The following is a 17,723-nucleotide window of genomic DNA, read 5'->3' as shown; positions in this document are numbered from 1 at the left end:
CTCACTACTAGATCAGACTCTTAGTGATCCACCTGTTTACAGCCTCCCAAGAGCTGGGATTACAGGCACGCGCCACCACACCCAGTCTCAATCGCTGTCTCAGTACACCCCGGGGGCGGGGCCAGCACAGCAGGCCTGAGGATCGAACCCTGGCCCCTGTACCTGCTTGCAGGCCTTTTAGATTCTCATATTTGGTTATACAAAGTAATCTGCCTTTAAATAAGTGTGTACCAGTTAAATCCTCTTCATTTACATTTTACATAAAATGAGTTTTAGCAGTTTGAAATACTGGTAAGATTGTCTTATGATTTTATATAAACTAAACATCATAAAAGTAATTAACTGTAATGTGCATTGATTTCTATTTTTGGTACAAGAATCAAACTCAGGATTTCATGCTTGACAGGCAGTTGCTGTGCCTCTGAGCTATATCCCCATATTTCGAAAGACCTTATCACCAGATTTTACTAGTTTTCTTAGTCTGTAGCCACCTGTAAAGGGTGTGAGTCCTATCCTAGACCCTCCCTCCCTGTGACAACCAGTACCTCTAGCATATTGGTCTACATGTGGTCTTCTCTTTTTTTGTGTGTGTGTGTGTATTTGGTATAGGGTCTCACTATGCAGCTTAGACTCATAGTGATCTTCCTGTTTTTAGCCTCCCCAGCACTGGGATTACTGGCATGCGCCACCACACCTGGTCTCAGTGGTTGGCTCAGCGCACCCGGATCGAGGCTGGCGCATCATGTGGAGCCGGAGATCAAACCCCGTTCCCTGTGTTTGCCTAAGCAGGCGCTTTGCCCACTGAGCTATCTCACCGACCCTCAGTCTTCCCTTTAGAACCCAACACTGTGCTTTCTCTCACAGGACATTGCTTATTACCAAGCCTTGTCTGCTGAGAGGCTGCAGACAGATGCTGCCAGGATCCACCCCAGCACATCAACATCCCGGGAGTTCTGTGAGCCAGGGCTGGAGCCATCCGCTACTGCCAAGCTAGGAGATTTGCAGCGATCTTGGGAAACCTTAAAAAATGTGGTAAGCTCATCACACACCCATGACCTCGGGTGCTACCTTATGAAACACAAGCAGAGAGTTACACATCCACTGCAGAGCTGAACAGCCTTGGGCAGAGCAGTGAGGAAAGAAATGTTGCAATCTGGAAGATAAGATGTAGGAAACTGTTGCTAAGATCCTTTTTTTTGTTGTTGTTCAGATCAGTGAAAAGCAGCGCACACTCTATGAGGCTTTGGAGCGCCAGCAAAGGTACCAGGACGCTCTCCAGTCCATCTCAACAAAAATGGAGGCCATTGAGGTGAAGCTTAGCGAGAGCCTCCAGCCCGGCAGAAGTCCGGAAAGCCAGATGGCCGAACACCAGGTAAATGAGGGGCTGCCTTTGCCTCCGGCAGGGTTGCCTAGGTGCATTGCTCTCGGGACAGCCCACCTTTGCAAAGCAGACCAGCAGGTCTGGCACAGAAAACAAGATTCCCAGGCACAGTTCCTCACACTGCATCCCAGAGGGACCTAAGCAGGCAACAAAGACAGGACTTTGACGCCAGTTTTACAAAGCTGTATGCATGCTTTTGTATTTTCTCATGCAAAGTATAGTTCCTTACAGTTTCCAAATTATTTTGATTTTCTCGCTAGCCTTTGCACACCCTAAACCTCCTATCTCTGGGTGACAGTCAGGGTGTGCCCACCTCTCATTATCAGTTAAGAGAGCGAATCTCCGACTTCAGTGGGCAAAGGAAGAGAAGGGGTTTTCAGTTCTAATCCAGCTATTTGACAGAAAGCACTTTTTCAAAGGTTGGGTAAGCCAGGTATGGGGGCACACACCTGTGATCCAGCTCCCTGAGAGGTTAAGAGGTTGAAGTAGGAGAAACTCAAGTTCAAACTAAGTCTGGGAAGTTTAATATCTTGGCTGCTAGAGACCTGGTCTCAAAAAGAAGAAAATGTAAAAAGGCTGGTGATGTAGCTGAGTGCAAAGGCCTCGGGTTCAGTCCTCAGTGGTAAAAGAAAAATAAAAAGGGTTGTGTAAACTAGATAGAGCTTCATCTTTCCATAAAAAAATATAACGGATTACATTAACCTAATTCAGAAAGATGATATTAAAAGTGCATCAGTTTAAATATATGCAAGAATTTGCATAAGTTAAAATATGGTTATTACTTTTAACGTTGTCAGGTGTGCTGTTACCACACATGTGGGGTGGGGGGTGGAAGATGTGGGAGTGTGCATTTACCTGCTGCATGCTCAGTGTGGTATGGCGAAATGCTCCTGTACCCTGGCCGAGCAGCATGCGACAAACCTATGAAAGGTAGGGAACAAGAAAGCTATTTTTAGATGTTAATGAAAAGCTACAAAACCTCGGTATGATGTTTCTATCTATAAAGGCAAGGAAATTTATCTGCTGTAAAAGTGAAGCCGTGCGTTTTGTCTTGTGGTTTTTAGAAGCCAGGGTAACCTGAGACTACATTGCTTATTCATATGTGGAGTCAGATACAATTGCATTCTTTTGCAATATGGGGCCCTGCAGGATAACACAAAATGAGAATATGTCCTCTAAAGAGGGCATATTGTGAAATAGTGATTTCATGGCTATCACCTTCTTGTAACTTCTTAAGATAAAAACCAAGATGCACAGCATCTGTCCATAGTCCTGATTATGACAAAGCCCCTTCTGCAGGTCTTTCTGCCATCTGAAGTGACACATAATCTGCCAGGTTTTGGAAGCATGCAATAAAAGTACAGAACTAACCTTGCTGGGCATGGTGGTGCCTGCCAGTGATCCCAGCTCTCTGGGAAGCTGAGGCAGGAAAATCATACATTTGAGCCCAGCCTGGGCAATTTAGCAAGACCCTGTCTCAATTTAAAAAAAAAAAAAAAAAAAAAAAGCTGAGACTGTTACTTAGGGTCAAAACCCTGCAGTTAATCCCTAGTACTGAAACAAACAAACAAACAAACAAACAAACAAACAAACAAAGAGACAGAAAGGAACTTTTACTTTTGTAAACCAGAGCAATCCTGAAGGCACTGGGGATCTTGGGTGACTGTTACAGAGCTGCTTTCCTCTTAGCCCCACCTGTGTTTCCAAGACCCTCCTCCTTCCAGAAGGGCTTTCAGGTCACTTGTTCCTCTTTAACTGATGCTCCAGTTTCCGATTGCTGACAGCCACCTCGTCCTGATCCAAGGGGACTGTCCCTTTGCCAGCATGGCCCTGGTACTCCAGTGCTATCTGCATTCAAGTCCCCCAAACCTATCCTCACTGGACCTGGAGGAAGGGACATGACAGCACTGAAGGCAGGCTTGGTGGGCTGCTGTCCTTCAAGTGTCCACTTCCTGTAAGCATCCAAACAGCATATGGCATAAATTGTATGTGGGTTGGATCAGGCTTAACTGAAAGGTCACACCATTAGACTGCCAGGAGTCAATAATCCACCAGCTTCAGTACTTTAATTTTTTTTTTCTACCTTCAGGTCATCTCCTTTGTCCAAAAATTGGCACCCTTGTGGGCCAAGACCCTGACCATAGGTCCCACAGACCCTTCTGGGACTCGCAAGGTAGTTAGAAAATGCACAACCTCGGTACACTGGTGGCCTGTCCGCCAGTATAGAGTTCCTAATTTTTTTTTTTTTCAGAACTGGGGATTGAATTCAGGCCTTTATGCTTGCCAGGCAAGCGCTTATTCTGCTGAGTTATCTCCCTGACCCTAGAGTTCCTAATTAAAAATGCAAATTAGCTCCCAATTAGCAGCCCCCTCTCTTCAGTCACTAACCTAAAAAGCCACACCCACCTATACACAGAAAAGCCACACAAGTACGCATAGAGAACAAGATCACTACTTTGTTCAAAGGATTTATTGGAGAAAAGTCAAAATTACACATTAATACTATTATAAATTAAAGATGCAATTATAACTTGTGTTTGAATTCAAGCTAATTACATGACTCTTTGTCCCTTTCCAACTTGGAATGGCATTGCCTATCATCCTTGCAGCAAAAAGATACAATTAATTCAGTGATGTTTACCAGACACTGGGGCTTGACAACTATATTAATGTTCTTGGGAGAGGGAGAAAAAATATAAGGCATGCCTAATTCAGCATAATTTTGCATATCATCACACATCTGACATTTTTCATCGGAGTTATTTCTGGTACCTTTCTTTGCCTGTACTTCATTTCCACAAATTCTGGTTCAGAGCTGCTGACTTGAAAGCTACTAGTATCACAAGAGCTAAATTTGTGCTCGCCTTTTGGAATGGTACTTCAGAAATTCCAAGCACTGTTACAGAATTGCTGTTTCTGAATTTCAGCTGAGTTGGGATAACTGAGTCCAGCATGATTTTTAGGCTTCAAAACTTCAGCAGACGTGCTTTAGCTGTCATTTCTTTCCCAACACTCCCTCGGTAGTGTGGAGCGCTAACCCAATCCTGCACTTTCCCTTTCAGCACTTGGCTAAGGCTATGAAATTTGGGTGGAATTGTTCTTCCTGTTATTATCTCTGTATGGTTCTATAGGTGTAATTTCAAGTCTTTAGTACAGTGCGTTAGGTGACTGGCTGATGTCCTGGACCAGGAGCCCACTGTGATCAGGACTTCATTATCCTGGACATCTGACCCTTGCGGACATGTATTGTCTTTGACACATTGAGCTCAGTGACATAGTAGGTAGTACCCTGAGGTTTTGCTTTTACCTTTATTATTATTATTATTATTATTATTATTATTATTATCATCATCATTCATTTTGAGACAGGGTCTCACTGTGCAGTTCAGGCTGGCCTTTAGCTCACTTTGTAGCCTAGAGTGGTCTCCAACTCCCAAGGATCCTCCTGCCTCAGCCACCCAAGTACTGGGATTATAAGCATGTGCCACCACACCCCAACTCTTGTTTTCACTTTTTGTTTTGTTTTCTACTAGATACTAGAGATTGAACCCAAGACCTTCCCCATGAGCTACAACCCCTGCTCATTTTGTTTGTTTTTTAGACAAGGTCTCACTGAGTTGCTAAGTTTTCCAAGCTCGTCTTTTTTTTTTTTTTTTTAATTTAGTACGTGGTGGGGCTGGGGAGATGTCTCAGTAGAATAAGCGCTTCCCTGGCAAGTGCAAGGGCCTGAATTCAATCCCCAGTTCCACCAAAACAAACAAACAAAAAAAGCAAATAAATAAATAAATGTAGTGCATGGTCTATGCAGTACAGGGTCTCAATATGTAGATTGGACTACTAGTGATTCTCCTGCTTTCAACCCCCAAAGTGCTGGGATTACAGGCATGTGCTACTATGCCCAGTATCAATCCCTAACTCAGTGTGCCTGGGGGGCAAGCCTGGTGTGGCACACTGGGGATCGAACACAAAGCTGGTCTTGAACTCACAATCCTCCTGCCTACGCCTCCTGAGTGCTGTGATTATAGTTGTGGGCCCCTAGGCACAGTTAGTTTTGTTTCTTAATGTACACAGCAACTCAAATAGGTATGAAAAGAACTCTGCTCATAAACATAGTTCTGAGAACCAAGATGAAATGACTATTTTTGATGATGTTGAACTGACTATGAAATCTACATGTTTCCCTTCCTACTAAAGAGCTGGTGATTCTAAGGAGGAGCTCAAAGTACTTCTCTGTATTAAAGTAAAAAGTATATATGTATTTTTCTGGTACAGGGGATTGAACTCATTGCCTCTGCACTGAGGTACATTGCTAGCCTTCTCTGCTTTTATGTATTTATTTATTTTGTTTGAGACAGGGTCTTGCCAAGTTGCCCAACATTGCCGTACTCCTGTCTCAGCCTCCTGGAATGCTGGCATTGTAGGCATGGGTCACCGTGCGTGCCTGGCTTGAAATTTTGTTTTATTCCCATGTTTTACTTGTATATTGTAATGGGATTCAGTGCAACATTTCCACACCATGTGTGCAGTGAGTTCTCATCAAATCTTGCCTCCCCTCTTCTGCCCCTTTCTACATCCTTTTGAGTCCTCAGACACCTCCAGCCTCTCCTCTAGGCCACTGAAGGGTCACACTTGCGCCCTCCCCTCATCACAAGCCAAAAACCAAAGGTCGAATGGTTTCTCATCCTGTCCTTCATCTTTCTTTTTTTCTTTTTTCTTTTTTTTTTTTTTTTTTTTGTGGTACCAGGGATTGAACTCAGGACCCTCTGCTTGCAAATGCTTATTCTACTGAGCTATCTCCCCAGCCCCAATGTCCTTCGTTTTGAATCAGATACCATGGCAAAAAAGCTGATCACTAGCTTTTGTATTGAAAATTATGAGGCTGAAGGCATGTTTGACTATCAGGTATTTTTTAAATTAAAATGAAATTCACATGACATAAGATGAATTGCTCAAAAGTGTATAATTCATTTAGAATATTCATGTCATGTAACTACTACCCACCTCAGGAAACTGCATATTAAAACTACTGAGATCCCACTATGAATGGAAAAGATTCACAAACTGGTGTTACGTGATACAGCAATGAAAGTGAGAAATGGTATGCACAGCACCATGAACAACCCACAGTGCTGGTAGGAAGCACAGGAAGCCAGACACCAACCAGCACAGCCCCTGTGATTCCCTTTACATAAAGCTGAAGTTCATGGGGCCAGCGAGACAGCTCAGGAAACTACAGCATCTAGGCAAGCTTAGTACAGGGACCATGGTTTGATTCCTGCCACCACATGCCACACTGGCCCTGCTCCCAGGGTGGGCTGAGCCAGCCAGAGTCTGGTGGAGTGGCACATACCCATAATCCCAGAGCTGGGGAGGTTGAAAGCAGGAGGATTGCCATGAGTCTGAGCTGTATAAGGAGACCCTGCAACAACCAAATACATTAAAAAAACAAACCAAAAAAACCAGAGCAGGGCTATATGTTTATGAGTCAACACAGTGTTAGGAAAGAGGGAAGTAGCCACGGAGAGGAGGTCAAGGGCCCCACTGAGTCCCACCACAGTTGTTTTGACACAGGGAACAAATGATCTCGGGTGGATGACTTCCAAATGATATAAGTGGAATGATCTCCTGACCTGCAAAGTACCTGGGACTAATTTGTGTTGTCTAAAACCGAAGAATGAATTTTAGGAACAAACAGAAGTTATGAGCAGGATAGATATATTGGAGGAAAGAAAGCTCCACCGAGCAGTGGTCCCCAGGAAGCTATTTCTTCCAGGGACTTTTATAGAGAAAAACCATGTGGTGAGGGGGGTCTAAGGTGGTGGAGAACATGGGAGCTAAGGTGGGCATGAAGTGGGACAATGCTATGGTCAACCAATGAGATTACAAGCACCATTGCTCAGGTAAAATTGATTAAAGCCAGTATCAAATGAGGAAGCCAGTCATGTAGCAAGCAGGCATGAATATGGAACAAGGTCTCCTCCTGTTGGGGTTGGGCTACTGACTCTTTTAGGCTCTTTCAAGGTGATTGATACTTATTTAGCATATCAATCCTTGATGCCCATCCCTAGAGAAGAATGTAGCTGTGATTCCTCTTTTGATTTGAGGTCTGGCCCATATGGGAGTGTCTGTCTCTTCCAAGCTGCAAAGTCACCTTGTCTTTCATGATGTCCTTGAAGGCCTGGTGCCATCTGACTGCCTAGAATATTTCCATCGAATTCAGCTGCCTACAACAGTTTCATGGTCTGTACGCAGCAACAGGGGTGTGTGCAGTTTGTGCAGAGAAATAGAGCCTCACGTGTGTGGCCTGTGCACTTTTCTGGATGCATGTTGTTGTAACTCAAAAATGAGTCAGGCTAGAAAAGAAAAGAAGCGCTTTATTTTAGCTGGTATCCAGCGGCAGACACCTGGGCAAGATGCTGAGGTGCACGCTGGGAGGATGAGAGGAGTGGGTATTTAAGCTAATAAACCACAAAAGCTGATGTCAAGGGTTCGTCTAGGGGCTACAGTTGAAAAATTACCTGTTTCTAATGAACAATAACAGGTGCAGTGGTGGGTACAGTTTGTAGCTGGGAACAAGGGCAAGAACAGGGCATTGGGCTGGGACTAGATTCAGGTGTGCACAAAGGACAGCATGAAAAAGGCTCAACTGCAGGTTCTCAAATAGAGGACAGGGCACAGTGGAAAGTTACAGCATTTAGAATGGCGCACACAGAACAAGATGGTGGCGTCTATGTGAGGTTATAACAGTTAATAAAGTTACAGTGGAAGCATACAGAGTTACAAAATTGGAATCAGTTGCACAGGTTATATCACATGTGACAATGTCAGTGTAATACTCTTAAAAATCAAGCTGAGTATGGTAGTTCATACCTGTAATTCCAGCACTTGGGAGGTTGAGACAGGAGGATCTCAAGTTCAAATCTTGGAGTACATACCAAAAACTTGTATCAAAAGAAGAATACAAAATAAGTTAGAGAGACAAGATATTAGAAAAAGCAAAGGTGTTTTGCTGTTATCTGTTTTTAATAACTGAGAGTACACTCTGAGGAGTGTTGTGCTTACTGGTACAAAGCCTCCTGGTGCAAAGTCACTGGAACCCGTGAAATGTTAATGGACACAGAGCCCAAGTTACATTGCTTCATCAAGGTCCTGTCTTTTGCCATGATGCTTATTTTTCTAACAGGTTATTCAAGTCCTAAATAAAAACTTCCCTGTGAATAGTACATGTGAAGATAAAGCCATAGAATGAAGCAAGTGAGAAATAAACACAAAAAGGTGTACAATTGTGGTAGAAGTTAGAAAAGGTGCTATTAGGCAAGAAAGATACATTCCTCAGGTAGGAAGAACTGTGGAGGTGTGGTGGTAATCTTAGACTGAAGGACACCGTCTGCCTGGTGGGAGTGTTCCAGCCCGAGGGAATGCATGTGCAAGGTCCCTGAGGTCAGAAAGGGCTGCAGCCCTAAAGTTAACCAAGAAGGCGGAAGTAGAGTGAGAGGGGAGTGGAGAGGGGAGCGTGGTACAAGAGGCAGGACTAAGGAGGCCATATCAGTAAGTAAGGAGTTTATATTTTATTTTACAAGTGGGAAACCATTACATACTTTAAAGTGGGGGAGGGGTATGTGTGAGAAGAACTCACAGGTATTTTTTAAGTCTCTGTACTTGTTTCGTAAAAAATGAACTGGACAGAGAAGAGAAAGTGTAACAGGTAGATTCATCAGGAGACCAACTGAGGAAGTTGACTTGCTTGGGTAGGTGGAGAAAATGGAGCTTTGGAGGTCCCTGCGGTACATTTGGGGTGGTAAGGTTGAAGGATGGGTTGCACAAGGTTGAAGAGGATGAAGGTAGAAAGGCAGACTCTGTCCTGCAGCTTGAGCAGTGGGGGTTGGGAAGGCAGGGTGAAGCAGGCTTCATGCTGGCAAAGGACCACAAATTACAACAGAACAAACTGAAGCTCTTTCTTGACTTTAGTTTGATTCTAGAATTCAGCAGCACCTCACTGAATACAGAAAGTGTTCAAATGAACCAAAACAGAAGAGTCTGGTTCTATAGGTAGACAAGGGCTGAAAAATAAAAGGCAGAAGTCAATAACAAAAAAAGACATTTCATAGTTACTTTCCTTGTAAAGCTGGGAAGAAAAAAGTCATTAATTGGGTAGCATCAAGTTGCTTTTGTCACAGTAGAATTAAAATAGCTAATCATGATGACTAAGACCTGCCTATTTGGGAAACTTGGCTGAGTTGCTCATCTGTTTTTCCTTTTCTGTTTTCTTTTCTTTTCCTTTTTTTTTTTTTTTCCAGTACTGGGCATTGAACGTGGGTTGTTGTGCTTGCCAGGCAGGTGCTTATACTACTGCGCTATCTCCCCAGACCTCATCTGGTATTTTTTTTAGAAGGCCAGGAAAACACCTTAGGTGAGGGTTGGTGACATGGAACTTTATTGTGGGTCACTTGTTTGGATTTGGGGGTCTTTTCTCTTGGGACTAGAGCAAGAGCCTAGTCCAGAATGATAGCCAGTTGTACTTTTTACCTACCAATACTTAGAATAGTGGAAACATCCATGAACTATGCCATTAGAATACACCAAGCCTCAAATTTCAGGCAGATATCTGGGTTGGGTACCTGAATTTGGAAGTGCTTTGTGTGAGAACATAGTTGAAGTCTTGGGAATAGCCATTTCCTGGGGAGAGTCGGAAGACAGGAAAGAGAGTCTGGATATCCGCCCTCGAAATTTTAGTTCGAGAGTTGAATAGGTTAGGAGAAAAATGATGACAATAGCAGGACGTAGAAGCAGGTTAGTGATAGGTTTCAGAGGCAACGGTGGTGGTGGCGGAGCAGCAGAGAAGCAGCAAGGAGGGTAGGGAGAGCCTTTAGTAACTCTAAACACAGGGAGAGGACCAAAGGCAGGGAGGAGGGCGCATCCTCTGACCTGAGAGAGGGAGCCTGAGACTTTATGGGCTTTTGCCAGGGGCGGAGCTTGAGGGGTGGGTTTAGTGACGTGGAAGGAGCTGATTGGAGGCTCCCTTGTGTGGGCAGGAAAGGTCAAAGAAAGGCTACCCAGGGCTGGAGTGGGGAAGGAGGAGGAAGTGGTCACTGACAAGATAAGCTGTTGTTCTAAGGGCTTCAGCCATATTAGACAAATACCATAATAATTCAGCAATTCTTACTAGGGTCAGAACCTATCAGTTAGATTTTTCCTATTTTAGGGAATGTGAAAGTGGGAATACTGCTACTGGGGCTTGAACCCTGGACCTTTGCACTGTGCTCCATCCAAAGCCTTTATGAGGGAGACAGGGAATACCACTAATTTGTTAAATTTCCCAGGATTAGATTGAACTTTTATTCTTCGTGCCTCAGCCTCCTAGAACATAGAATTACAGGCACGTGCCACCACCCCCAGGAGAAAATAATTTTATTTATTTATTTATTTATTTATTTATTTATTTATTTGGTACAGGGTCTCCCTAAGCAGCTCAGACTCTTGGTGATCTTCCTGTCTCAGCCTCCCCAGTGCTGGGATTACAGATGTATGCCACCACGCTGGTTTCGGCGACCTGCTCCTCTGGTCACTGGGCTGGCAAGGCATTGGGTACAGGGGATCAAACCCAGGCCCTTGCGTTTTCTGGGCCAGGGCTTAGACTGCCAAGCTATCTCCCCTGCCCAAAAGTGACAAATTTTATGTTCAGGGTAGACTCAGACTCTTGGACATTATTGAATACACGTTCCTTGAATTATAGATGAGCCTGTTGAAAACCAGAAAGGTTTAGCAATGTGTTCAGAGTGACTTCCGTGAGTGGCACACACAGTATTAAGATCAGAAATACCCTGGCCTCCTCTGGTCTCGACTTCATTGTGAAGCTTAGTTCCGGAGCCCCGATTTCTGGCTAAAGAACTTCCACCTGCGATGTCTTCTGGGGCCTCTGCGGGCTGGACGCAAACGGTGAGGAGATGCACGCGTGAGCGTGACTGCATAGTCTTCCCCGCAGGCGCTGATGGACGAGATTCTCATGGTCCAGGATGAGATCAACGCGCTGCAGGCCTCGCTGGCGGAGGAGCTGGTGTCCGAGGCGCGGGAGTCGGACCCTGCGGAGCAGCTGGCGCTGCAGTCCACGCTCACGGTGCTGGCCGAGCGCATGTCCACCATCCGGATGAAGGCGGCGGGCAAACGGCAGCTGCTGGAGGTAACCGGGCGCCTGCCCTTGCCTTTGCTTCCCCATGAGGTCGACAGGTGTGCGCCGGATGGGCGTGATCCTCCTGCGTGTGGGGAAGGTTCAAGGAATAGAGCAAAGTGTCAGCCAGGGCGAAGCCCGGAACCCACCCCTATACCCCTCAGGGAGGCGCTGGGGATTATGGGGTGTAGAAGGTTTGCGTAGTAAGAGCTTTCGATGGTGCTAAGACTGTAAAGAACTGCTGCTTCGTCCCTGGCAGCCAATTCAAACGTGATGATTTCGCGAAATACACTTGAGCGTCTGATTCTTACGTTGCTTAATATAGTTTGGTAGACAGACAAATTTTGGCAATAATAATGTGTATGTTTAAAAAATAAGCTAATTTTTGTATAGTCTCATATAGCTCTTGGTCCTGGGCACATTGGGTGGTGGGTTGGCATTGCTGGCCAGGGAGGTGCCCTGCTCAGGGTCTGCACAGCGTCTGACTCGGCCTCAGGATCCCATGGCTTCTCTGGCACACTCTGGTTCCCCGTGCCTTTCTCATGATACGGCTTAGTATTAGGTCACTTGCTGCTGCTTTTACAATAATTCTGTTAACTAGGGCCCTACTGCTGGAGGTCCAGGCTGTTTCTAAATTTACTCATTAGTCACATTCTGTTTTTTTTTTTTTTTTTAATAGTTGGGGATTGTACCCAGGGCCTTCACTCTGAGCTACACACCTAGTCCATTTCTAATGTTTTTGCAAAAAAATTTATTAGTACCTTTCTATAGTCCCAAATGATTAATTACATGTATCATTGGAAGTTGGTACAAGTACATGAGACATTTTAATTATTCATTTTTTTCTCATCCTTGGCCCTATTTATTTATTTATTTATATATTTAGAGCCAGGAGTCCTCTTAATTCCTAAATTGCCAAGGTTGGGCTTACAGGTGTGCACCACCATGCCCAACTTCAAGTCTTGTATTCATACATTTTATTCTGGATCAATTTAAAATCAATGCCTGTGTTCTACCCACTAATCCCCATGTTAAATAATTTTAATAAACATTATGTAAAAATAATTATTAATTATGTACTTTTGAAAAGCAGGCCATCTAGAGAACTTTAAGGGCCAGGGAGATAGCTCAGAATAAGAGCTTGTCTGGCAAGAGCAAGGTCCTGAGTTCAATCCCCAAAACTGCAAAAATAAATAAATAAATAAAATAATAGAACCTTAAGAGTTAACTTTCTATTGTCCTTACCAGCTACGAAAAATTAGTGGAATGTCAAGAGGAAGCATGGGCCTGATTTTTTTTTTCTTTTTAAATATACACATATAGTTCATTTAAAAAGCATAAGTACATTACACAAGTTTTAAATTTATAATTTGCAATAAAAGACATATTATTTGTATAACTTTATCATGGATGGCATTTGAGTCAGCAGTATAAACATGGTGCAGTCACTAAATACGGATCGTCACCATGAACCGAATTGCAAAGTTGTCATGAAATGACACTAAAAGGTAAACGCATAACCCATAAGCCAACATAGTGAATTAATCATACAGATAATAGTTCTCTTTACAGAATCATTAAAAATCATGCCAGCGCCTCATCAGAAGCTAGAAAAACACAATCTTGGGGACATCTTTATATGCCAACTGCTACTGGGGCTGAATTTTTTTTAAACATGAATGATTTATGAGAATTGGAAAAACCCAGAGATCTGATCTAGAAGTTTAGCATTTGCCCTTCATCTGAGACACCAGTAGCCCTGGGCCACCCTATGCACGAGGTCGGTGCTTGTGATTGCCTTTTAGGGAGGCCTCATTCTCTGATTTGCTATAGTCCTAACACCCCTGACATATCGCAGACCCTGAGGCCAAGTGCTTTTTGCCATTTTCTGGTTGTCTTAAGCTGCTGTCTGGTTCTGATTCTTGGGTAATTCTGTCATTTTTGTTACTACCTGTCCCTATAGACATTATTTAAGGGTGCCATGTTCAGCTCTCAGGCACATTAGTATCATTGGGAGGAAAAAAAAAAAAACAAAACTGTTTTGGTACTAGAGGTAGAACTCAGGGTGTTCCACCACAGACCTACATCTTCATCCACCCAACTGCCTTTGTTTTTTAGACAGGGCCTCACCATGTAGCCCAGGCTAGCCTTGAACTCACTTATGTAGCCCGGGCTGGCCTTGAACTCACAGTGATCCACCTGCCTTAGTCTCCTGAGTTCTGGAATTATAGGCATATACTGCCACATCTGTGCAGCCTGCTTTACCTTACTTTTTTTATTTTGAGAAAATGTCTCACTAAATTTTCCAAATTAGCCTGAAGTCCAATACCCTCCTGTCTCAGCCTCTCAAGTGCTAGGATTACAGATGTGAGCCATGTTACCTGGCTGGGAATCTTTTAAAAAATACTAATCTTGAGACCCAAGCTTCCCGCAGCCCGCCTGGTTTGTTGTTCTGAGGTGTGGCCTACACATGTATTTTCTAGAGATCTGGATGCGCAGCTGGGGCTTTGAGGCTGCTGCTCCATGTCTGAGTCCTCAAGCCTTCCCCTTCCAGTGACATCACCTTCTGCTGAACTCCTTAGGAGAAGTTGAACGATCAGCTGGAGGAGCAGAGGCACAAGCAGGCCCTGCAGCGGTATCTCTGTGAAGCAGACGAACTGGACCACTGGCTCTTGAGTACAAAGGCCACCCTGGATGTCGCCCTCGGGGCACCCACGGAGCCGATGGACATGGAGGCCCAGCTGGTGGACTGCCAGGTACAGAAAGGGCCCATGCCCTGCCATGAACACAGAGAAGACATGTTGGGAGAAGTCTCAGTATGGGTGCAAGAGTTCTCACAACCTATGAACTTTATGTGTTTAGAGAGCAGAGAAGCAAGATGTTATAAAAACTCAGTCTGGAACTTGGTTTTTAAAAAGTTTGCCTTTTACCTGGGCATAATGGTGCATGCCTATAATCCCAGCATGCTTCACCATGAAGGAGGATTGAAAGTTCAAGCCAAACTTGGGCAGTTCAGTGACTTAGTGAGACCTTGTATCAAAGTGAGCCACAGCCCAGAACTGAAGAGGGCAGGGGAAGTTTTCAGCCTCGATGAATGCTCTAAGCTGGAGGTTTCCTGTGCTCATGGAGTGATGAGAAGGCAGTGGTATTGTCACCCCTGCGCTGTTGCAGAGCCCTCTTCTTTCCCTCTCTCCAGGAGCACCAGGACTCTTCCAGTCATGGGTCCCCTTGGACTCACTCGTGCCTCCTGGGTATATTCTGCTTTCCAGCATCTCTTAATGCTTTCTGTGACTTACATGCGATGTCCTAAGTTCAATATGGACAAAATGCTGTTACTTTTTAATTCCTATTCATTGAAAATAGATATATCACTCCTCAACAAGGTAAAGCATTTGTTACTGTCACTTTTTTTTGGGGGGGGGGTTTAGGGAAGGGTCTACAGGGTGTTCAGGGTCTCACTACTAGATCAGACTCTAGTGATCCACCTGTTTACAGCCTCCCAAGAGCTGGGATTATAGGTGCGTGCCACCATGCCCAGTCTCAATTGCAGTCTCAGTGTGTCCCGGGGGTGGGGCTGGCATGGCAGGCCTGGGGATTGTCACTTTTAAAAGTATAAAACAATATAGAAATATTGATGTGTGCAAAAAAACCCAATTTTTTTTGAAGGGGTTGAGGATGTAGTTCAGTGCAAAGGCCCTGAATTCAATCTCCAATTCTGTAAAGCACATAGTAATTTTGTATTTATTTATTTATTTATTTATTTATTTATTTATTTATTTTAAATGAACAACTCCGTGGCATTTAACAGTCAAAATATTGCACAACCAACACTTCTGCCTAGTTCAAAAATACTACCATCTTTTTTTTAATAGAGAAATAAATATGAGTGAGACAGTTTCACAGCTGATTAATAGGACAGTTTTGATAGTGAATACACTGTACATTGTTATCTTCTTAGTGGTTATCCATAGTACAAGAAGCAGACAGGATATTCCGTCCGAACACTGTTAGTACAGCTCTTTCTTCTCATTGAGTTAAGCGAAAGTAGCTGTAAATTTATCCTATTTTGTATGTATAAATACAAAATGATCCTTCTTTTGTATCTTTTTTTTTTTTTTTGTCCTGTCAGAGGTGAATATTCTATTGGCATCTAAATACTATAGGTGTTTGAATTCAACTAAACAATCTAACACTGTCTCGCAGTCTATAATATAAGTGGGTTATCCTCAGAAGTTATTGACTCGAGCCTTTTACAGCTCATTGTATTAATATGGATTTACTTTATATACCTCCTTTTTATACTTTTCTGCTGGACACACGGTAATTTTAAAGGCCGCAAATATCTGAATACTTATGGCATCTGTATTTATTATCTAAAAGGAACTAGTGTCAGCATCCAGGCTACACAGCAGGAAGTACTTCCAGGTACTCTGCTGCTATTAGGGTTCCTATCCTGACCTGGTATTTGGAAATTTCAACAGTAGATTTTAGGCAGAGGGGAGACTCAAAATTGACTTTTGTACCATAAAATTAACTTCATCCCATATTGACTATTTGTTAGGAATTAATGTGAGGAGTAATTGCACTGAAATCTTCATTCTTTTATTTTGTGATACTAGAAATTGAACCCAGTCCCTTTCCACTGAGCTATGGTAGTTTTCTTTGTATTTTTCATTTTGAAATAAGCTCTCCCTCCATCACTAACTTGCCCAGGCTGGGCTTGCACTTGTGCTCCTCCTGCCTCAGCTTTCCAGAGCGCTGGGGTTTGGAGCCAGTGCCACCACACACAGTCCCTGCAGAGGTTGGTTCCCACGTGTGATGTCCTCCGTGCCTGTGCCCTGGCAGAACATGCTGGTGGAGATCGAGCAGAAGGTGGTGGCCCTGTCCGAGCTGTCCCTCCACAACGAGAACCTGCTGCTGGAGGGCAAGGCACACACGAAGGGCGAGGCTGAGCATCTGGCTGGCAAGCTGAGGACGCTCAAGGGGAGCCTCCTGGAGCTGCAGAGAGCCCTGCGTGACCGCCAGCTGCACATCCAGGTGAGGACCCCCGAGGATGGGCGGCAGGCTGCCCACTCACCTACATTCCTGCACCCGGTGTCAGTCTGTGCTCCGCTGTGGGCATGCACGTGCCCACACATGTGTGCTCGGGGAGCGCTACTTGAACCCAGAGATCTGAGGTCTGCCCTGCAGAAAAGATAGGAAAAATGATAATTCTCCAAATTTAAATGGACATTATAAACGAAGACCTACTAGGACGTGTTTGTGTTTCTTTTAGGCCTTCTACTCTCTAGATATACACAGAGTGCTGTATTTGGTGTTAAGACTTTAGAACAGTCATATAATCAGCTGAGGATGTAGTTCAGTGGTAGAGCACTTGCCTCACAGGTGCAGGGTTCAACCCCTAGACTGCACTCTAAAGAGAAACCTAGGACTGTGTCTCAGTTACTCTTCTCTTGTTGCTGGGTCAAATACCCAAGACCCAAAATGAAGGAAGGAAAGGTAAACTTAGCTCACAGTTACTGAGGTTTCAGGCCACACTCAGCTAGCTCCAAGGCAGAGTGGCACATGGCAGAGAGCAGCTGTTCCTGGTGGCAGCAAAGAGCAAAAGGAAGGAGTAGTGGCAACTGTGTCCCTTAAGTGGCATTCAGGCTATCTGCCACAGGCTGGGTGTGGCACTCACACCCATAATCCCAGCAGTACTAAGACCCATAATCTCAGCCTTGATCATGAATTAATCTCAAACTGTAGAAGTCCCCACCCCATGATTGCATGAGGCTCTGGGGGGACAACCAGACACAAACCATAACAATTACCTATTCTGAGTGAATTGAACTTTTACTGCCATGTAGGGATCTTCCTTAACAGTGATTTTCATGTCAGATTGCTAGAGCTTTTTTGAGCAATATTTACCTGAAATGTCTTTCAACCTTCCTTTGATTTTCTTTATGTTTCTTTTATTTTGTATCCTTGTAGTCTAGATTTTTTCCTTATAAATAAGAGTTAGCTATATCTCACTAGTTTTAAGTGCTTATTTAGTCAGAGAACCATTTTCTTTTAAAGTTTAATCCTTTTAAATTCATTGTGGTTACTCAAATGGGTGGTCTTATTTTACTTTTTATTTTCTATTTTTTGTCCTGCTCTTTCTATTCATTTTTTAAGAGATTGAGTGCTGGAATA

General features: G+C 43.9%; 1 protein-coding gene across 1 annotated transcript in view; it reads left to right on the top strand.

Moving 5' to 3' along the window:
* Nucleotides 1–17,723, top strand: part of Syne1 (spectrin repeat containing nuclear envelope protein 1) — a 564,055-nt gene that overhangs the window by 399,019 nt on the left and 147,313 nt on the right. The window contains 5 exon segments of the mRNA XM_023706255.1: nt 865–1,032; nt 1,211–1,372; nt 11,364–11,558; nt 14,129–14,302; nt 16,392–16,583. Of these exon segments, the coding sequence (XP_023562023.1) occupies nt 865–1,032; nt 1,211–1,372; nt 11,364–11,558; nt 14,129–14,302; nt 16,392–16,583 (891 nt within the window).

This window comes from Octodon degus, unplaced genomic scaffold, assembly GCF_000260255.1.
Source record: "Octodon degus isolate 3935 unplaced genomic scaffold, OctDeg1.0 scaffold00246, whole genome shotgun sequence".
In the NCBI taxonomy this organism is placed as follows: domain Eukaryota; kingdom Metazoa; phylum Chordata; class Mammalia; order Rodentia; family Octodontidae; genus Octodon; species Octodon degus.
Note: the sequence above shows the minus strand (reverse complement) of the source record. Positions and strands in the feature narration are given on the sequence as shown.